The following is a 6,539-nucleotide window of genomic DNA, read 5'->3' as shown; positions in this document are numbered from 1 at the left end:
AATTTGGTTCATTATGAGATATTGAAATCAACTGTTAGCAACATAATGAGTGAAATTTTTTAACATGGTTTAAGTTTTGTTTGGGATGGCTTTCTTACTACTTAAAGCAACTTTCTAGCCTTAGTCATAGCCTTAAACTCTAAATTTTATGTTTGGGGCCAAAACTCGGTTAAAATTACTCATAAAATTCAAGAGAACGAACAAAAGTGCTAATAGAACGACTAGACCTTCAGATCATGTCTGCCAAACATTTATAATGTTCCCATCTCCTGTTTTTTTGTTTTTTTTTAATATGATCAGTACTAATTAGTAAAGCTAGGATGAATTCTTTAAAAAAAAAAATTCTAGTATCAAAATTAAAGAATTTTTAATCATAAAATTGCAGAAAAATAAAAATGTTTCATTACAATGTAAGAAAATTTTAGCAGTCACCTATTTATCATTATCTAAGATTTATTAGTAAGAAGCAAAGCTCAATTTTTTTATACTTCGCCTACTCTTAGAAAATTCTCAAACCGATTCATAGCAATAAGCAATGAACGACCAGCAATGAGAATACTTACATGACTGCTGCCTTTCTACTGCTGCCTTTCTATCTGAATAGTTACATGGCTGATGTTATACTCCCTTTTGATATATCCAATCACATTATCCAGCAGATACTCAGCGTTAGCCTCTGGTGTTATCGTCACATGGCAAGCAAGCAGAACCTTGCCCACTGTTATAGCCCATATATGAAGCTCATGGATGGCAACAACACCATCAAGATCACAAAGTCCTTTCTCAAGTCTAGTCGCATCGATCTCTCGAGGAGTACTCTCCATTAGAACTTCTAGAATGTTCCTCAGCATCTTTATGGTCGTCGCTAACACAATCACAGAAAATATCAGTGTGCAGATCAAATCAATGATCTTCCATTCAGGTTTGTACCATATAATGGCTCCTCCAACCATGACTCCCACACTCTGGATAGAGTCGCCAAGAACATGGAGATAAGCACTGTGAACATTTATGTTTCTCTTCTCATGTTTTTTGGTTTCCTTTGAAACAGATTTGGCTTCAGAGTGATTTAGAAGAGGTTCCTTTGAATCTTCTGAAGAGAGTAGGTTATGACTAGTGACACTGACACCATGGCAATGGAAGTGCTCTTCCGTATGTTCATGGTGGTGATTATGATGATTTTCATCATGATCATGATCGTGGGAGTCATCATGGTCAGAATGGTCATGATCATCATGACCACCATGATGAGCATGGCCATGTTCATGACCCAGCATCATAGCCATAATGATGTTAACCACTAAACCAAAAGCTGAGACTGTGAACATAAGCCAGCCGTTAACCTCACCACTGTCTTTTATAATTCTGAGTATAGCTTCATAAACGAGAATGCCGGCTAAAAGCCAAATAAGTTGAATGGAAACCAAAGCTCCGAGAATCTCAATTCTGAAAAAACCATAAGATTGGCGTGGAGTTGCTTCCCAGCCTGAGGCCCATAGAGAAAACAGGGAGATAGCGAATGCTGCTACGTCGGATAGGAGATGGGCGGCATCAGTTAAGATGGCAAGACTATTTGCTTTGATGCCACCAATGACTTCTACAGCCATGAATATTATGCAAAGAAGAACTGCTATTAGAAGCTTTTGCATGGATGAAGATCTTTCTGTAGCATCTTTTATGTTAGTTTTACTGTCTGAGAAATCACAAATGGCACCGCCACAAAATTTGCTTCCACTCACAGTAGCCACAGTAGAAGGGACGTCTATGTTAACTTCGATAAGATGAGAACTTGATGGTGCTTGATCTTCCATCTGAAAGAATCAAAGGAACAGATAAATAGACTTCAAAGAAAAACAAAAATCCAGGTAAAAGCTTACAAATATACAAATGTTAAAGAATTAGAGAATATTTATTTATAAGAAATGTAAAACAGATGCTAAATAAACTTTTTTTTGATAATAATAGCATTGGTTTAAAGCACTAAATAACTAAAAAGATGGCTAAACAGTATGTAGAAATCATTGTTGAGCAACTTAAATCAAACAATGATAGTATATTACCTGAAGAAAGAGTGTATTGAAGAGCACCAAACCATAATATATGTAACAGATTTCATTAAGTTCTCACTCATAGGTTAAGGTATAATGCATCTTTAACCTGCATTGGCTTAAGCTCACATTGAGGCTCTTCAAACAAGGCTTCAAAAACGGAGTATATTAACATTCTCAATTGTAAGATACCCATCTTAACAAATTCATCAACCCACTGCAGCCAAGGAAAGTATCTCGAGTTTATTTCTCATTAAGGACAACCAGAATGTTTGATAACAACTGACCTATCCAGGGTTTAATAACAAAGATACATTTGGCAGTACTTCCATAAACAATAGGCAGGGACATATTGTATAGTCTGGAATCCGTTATAGACAAAAACTACCTCAGCGGATCGAAAACATCCACAATATCAACAGAGAGCAATCTTAAACTAATACAGCAATGTATTAATGAGAACTATGGAATAGATGAGACCACAAAAACTAATATGGGCAATAGGGACTAGGGAGACTTTAGACAAATCATATTTCTGCTTTGCAGATCATGATAAATAAATATCAGACAAACAGCATAGCTCCAATACCAGAATCCAAAAGAAAACAGAGAAAAGAACTTTCAACAGTTACTATAACTCGTAAAAGCGTAGAAGCAAATTTGTACAGGGAAATGCTAAATGTAGATCCCAGTCTTTACTCCGAGCAATAAGCCTCTCAAAAAATCACAATGACAACATAAATAATGCAAAAACCCTTTAGCACACAATGCACATGAATATTTTTGCATCTTCTATTAAACTTCTCCATAACTAGCATTGGCAGAGGCACGGTGGGGGCACTGAGGTACATGCCCCCAATGGCCGGGAAAAAAAAATTTAAATTTTTTTTATAACTTTTATATATATAAGCACAGATAAAAAACATAACAGCCACCAATGCAAAAAAAGTTTACGCCTGTCCTCGTCTCCCATCACGCTTCCATGCCTATGTGGCCATGCTCTCAGATGAAGTTTTGGCCGTCCTTGTCTCCGATCATGTTTCATGTGATTTTGATTGTTGGGAGAAATTGTAGGTGTAATGCAGGAAAAATATAAATATCATGTGATTTTGATTGTAAGTTTTTTTATTACATAATTTATCTTTTTTACAAAAAAAGTCTAACAAACAATTTTTTAAAATCGCCGATGTCAGTCCCAAGCTCAGATGAAAAAGCTTGAGGGTTTTTGTAGTATTAATAATTTGTGCACCCACATAAAAAAATCTTGGCTCCACCACTTAACTAGGATGGCTGGTGTTCCAGAATCACCAACTATCAGATGCTTGAAATGAAGCCTGTGAACAAAGAAATTCAATGGCAAAACATCTTAACAATAAGCAAAAAAAGTTCAGTAGTTTTTTCCTCGAACCATATCCATATTAGCTATAAATATATTCCAGAAGCTCAAATCCTCCTAAAAAGAATGAATTATAACTAGTTCCATTAATCTATATTGTACATTGGATATCATCACATAAAGTCACTTTATTAGCTTCCTTATTTATTCATTCTCTACATGCATAAAAGAAATGTTAAAATGAGCGGCACAGAACGGATTTGTAGAAGCCGATTTTAAGGGGACAAGTGCCCCTTCCCCCAACAAAATATGAAATTTAACTTTAATAAGAAGATAATAATTAATAAATGTGTACCCTCTAATTTTTTCCTTTATCCCTTCAATACAGTCCCTTAAGTCCTCTCTCTACTAAATGGTAGTCACTCCCCCTTCTACTGTTTCAAATTCTCATAAAAATCTTTTAATGCCCTCGTTACCTATTTATTGACATACATACTATATCCAAAAAATAAAAGGGCTCAAAATCATACCTTGCCCGATGGATCCCAAAATTCTGCCGCAAATCCTGTCGTTCAGCGCCGTTCACGTCGTATCTCCGCAGCTCCTACGCAAAAACCGGTCTCTGATCGCATCCCGGATCGCGCCTTTAAAACGAGAGGGCAACCCCCTCATTCGGAGATCCCACGACACTCTCTCCTCTCTTCCACGATCGCAAACGGCTCCCTCTTCTCTCACGAAGCTCCGACTTGCTCCGACCTCCAGCCTTCCCGTCGATCCATCTCCGGCCTTTACCAGACATCCTCCTCCTCCTCCCATCCGACTCCAACAACCTGCAACTCCATCGGTTTTGTCCGATCCAGAGAAGACGAGAGAGAGAGAGAGAGAGAGAGAGAGAGTATATTTGAGATATGAATCAATATGATATGATCGATAGGGCACAAAGCCCTCTGTTAGCTAAGGTGGATTCAAATTTGTCCCCTCAGACAAACATCCAACCCAGATCTACAAGGTTCCCTTGGACGAAGCAACCCATGGTTATCGACAAGAATCCTTCTGTCATGTTGGGTCGACTACCTCCTCTGACTAAGTAGACCAGGGACCATGATGGCCCGGGACGGCGGAACCATGGAATCTTGATCGGGTCCATCATCCATTCCCCCACCATCCGCTTTAAATGCTAGATGGTGAAATTTCTATTTTAAATATAAAAGCTTCAAATTTTCAACTATTTTCAAACTTTCCAAATTTTCAATATTCAAAATATTCAAATTTCCAAACCTATTGCTGCTATTATATGCTAGATAACATGTATCTCTATGTATTTGATTGACGACTAGCCTTAATCGAAAGTTCTCTCTCATTATTGGGAGGGGTAATTAACTATAGGGGCTTGCGCCTATAGGAAACCAGAACTCAGATCATAAAGTCCTCGCAAAATGAGGGCGAAATCTCTAGGTAGTGTCTTATCTACAAACCCATCTGCCTTTTAAAATTTACCTCGGAACATATCCGTTAAAGCTTCCTCGCCGAATAAAAAAAGAAAAAGCGAGCGGGGAGGCCGGGGCCGAATTTTCGGAGCCCACAGATTTCTGGCGACTCCGCTGGGGTTTGGTTTCTCTTTCCATCTTTGGCTAGTCGTCTCAGTGCTATAATAGCATCTATATCAAATTGTACTCAAAATTTTGGGTCTTTCAAAATAATCCTTTAACAGTTCAAAACTTTAAATTTTCTAAAAATGATCATTCAGCGAATTCATATGCATTTAGCGATTTTTAAATTTGTATTATTTGAATTGCTTGCTAATGATATCTGCTCTTATTTTTGTGTTATGTGCAAGTCTCTGCATTTTGAAAGTGCGGGGTGATGTATCAGATTCTGATTACTAACTCTTGCCTTTCATTTATGCAGATGGATCTACAGAGCATGCCGATGACCGTCCAACTGGGACGAGGAGCCAGGATCCAACTGGCTAATGCTGTCATAGAGACCGGAAACACTGGAGCTACCATCCAATTTGGTAGTGTTGATTTTCCTACAGTTGTTGCAAGAACTGCCGGAGCTCCTACTGGTCATGTACATCTGCCAGTACAACGACCTACTGCTGAAACTCCTCGTGGGAGGATTTCTGTGTTTGAGAGGCTGTCACAGCCTGAAGTCCCAGCTACCAAGAGGATTGTGGCTGATGAAAGAATCTCAATGGTGACTGCCAACACCGCTACTCAGCCAACCGGGTTGTTTGCACCCGGGAAATATGATGTCGAGGCTTCCTCATCTGGAGGAAGACTCACCAGGAGGCAACGGAGAAAGAAAAATGCTGAGCTCCGGGCTCAACAACAATTCTCAGCCCATCCCTCTAACCTGCCGGCCCAAGAGCCAGAAGTTGTCATTCCGACCCGGAATGAATTCGCAAATTTGAAATGGGTGAAGAGAAACAGCTCCACTGGTGAGCTGAAGAAATCATTTTGGGACCAGCAGCCTGAAGTCCCAGCTCCTCCAAAGAGGAAAGAACCTGAAACTCTCTTGGCCTGGGTATATAGGGTTCTGAAGACTGTAAAAGAGCGAGGATTGAATAAAAGAAAATACCAACGACCACTAATGGTCGAATCCAAGAGGACTCCACCAAGAGAAAGCTTATCTGTTGCGGTGGAGAGGAAAGAAAGGAAATATGTCCCACGCGGTGAACATCGGGGCGTGACACCTGAACCATCTGTTCAGGGATCCGCTGCTGAAAGGTCCCGGAGGAAAGGAAAGTAAGTCTGGAGGCCAAAGCCTCGAAGGAATGAGAAGGAATATAGAAGAGAAGGAAGAATGGATTTGGGCGTGACATCCGGTCACGAGGCTCATAATGTCATCTGTCAGCCCACTCCACAAAATGTTGCAAGTACTTCCGAACCAGTGACTGCTGCATAGTTGGAAGGAATCATCACAGAAAGGATCAGGGCAATTATAGCTATTGATCAAGCAGAAAAATTGGTGGGCAAAGGTCATCCGTATCCTGCTGAATACGACCAAGTGTCGTACCCGAAAGGGTATTCGGTCCCAAAGTTCAACACTTTCAATGATAATAACAACCCCAGACAGCACCTGGCACAGTTTAAAGCTACCTACGGAAACACAGGAGGCAATGCTGCCCTACTCTTCCGAAAATTCGTCAG

General features: G+C 39.7%; 1 protein-coding gene across 1 annotated transcript; it reads right to left on the bottom strand.

Annotated features, from left to right (window-relative positions):
* Positions 1-342: 342 nt before the first annotated feature.
* LOC110097754 (metal tolerance protein 1-like) lies at positions 343-1,826 on the bottom strand. The gene has a single exon (XM_028693178.1). The coding sequence runs from the start codon at positions 1,809-1,811 to the stop codon at positions 579-581; it is 1,233 nt and encodes a 410-aa protein (XP_028549011.1). The 5' UTR covers positions 1,812-1,826; the 3' UTR covers positions 343-578.
* Positions 1,827-6,539: the final 4,713 nt, after the last annotated feature.

The sequence above is a fragment of the Dendrobium catenatum genome, unplaced genomic scaffold, assembly GCF_001605985.2.
Source record: "Dendrobium catenatum unplaced genomic scaffold, ASM160598v2 fragScaff_scaffold_231, whole genome shotgun sequence".
Taxonomy (NCBI): domain Eukaryota; kingdom Viridiplantae; phylum Streptophyta; class Magnoliopsida; order Asparagales; family Orchidaceae; genus Dendrobium; species Dendrobium catenatum.
This window is presented reverse-complemented; position numbering and strand designations above follow the sequence as displayed.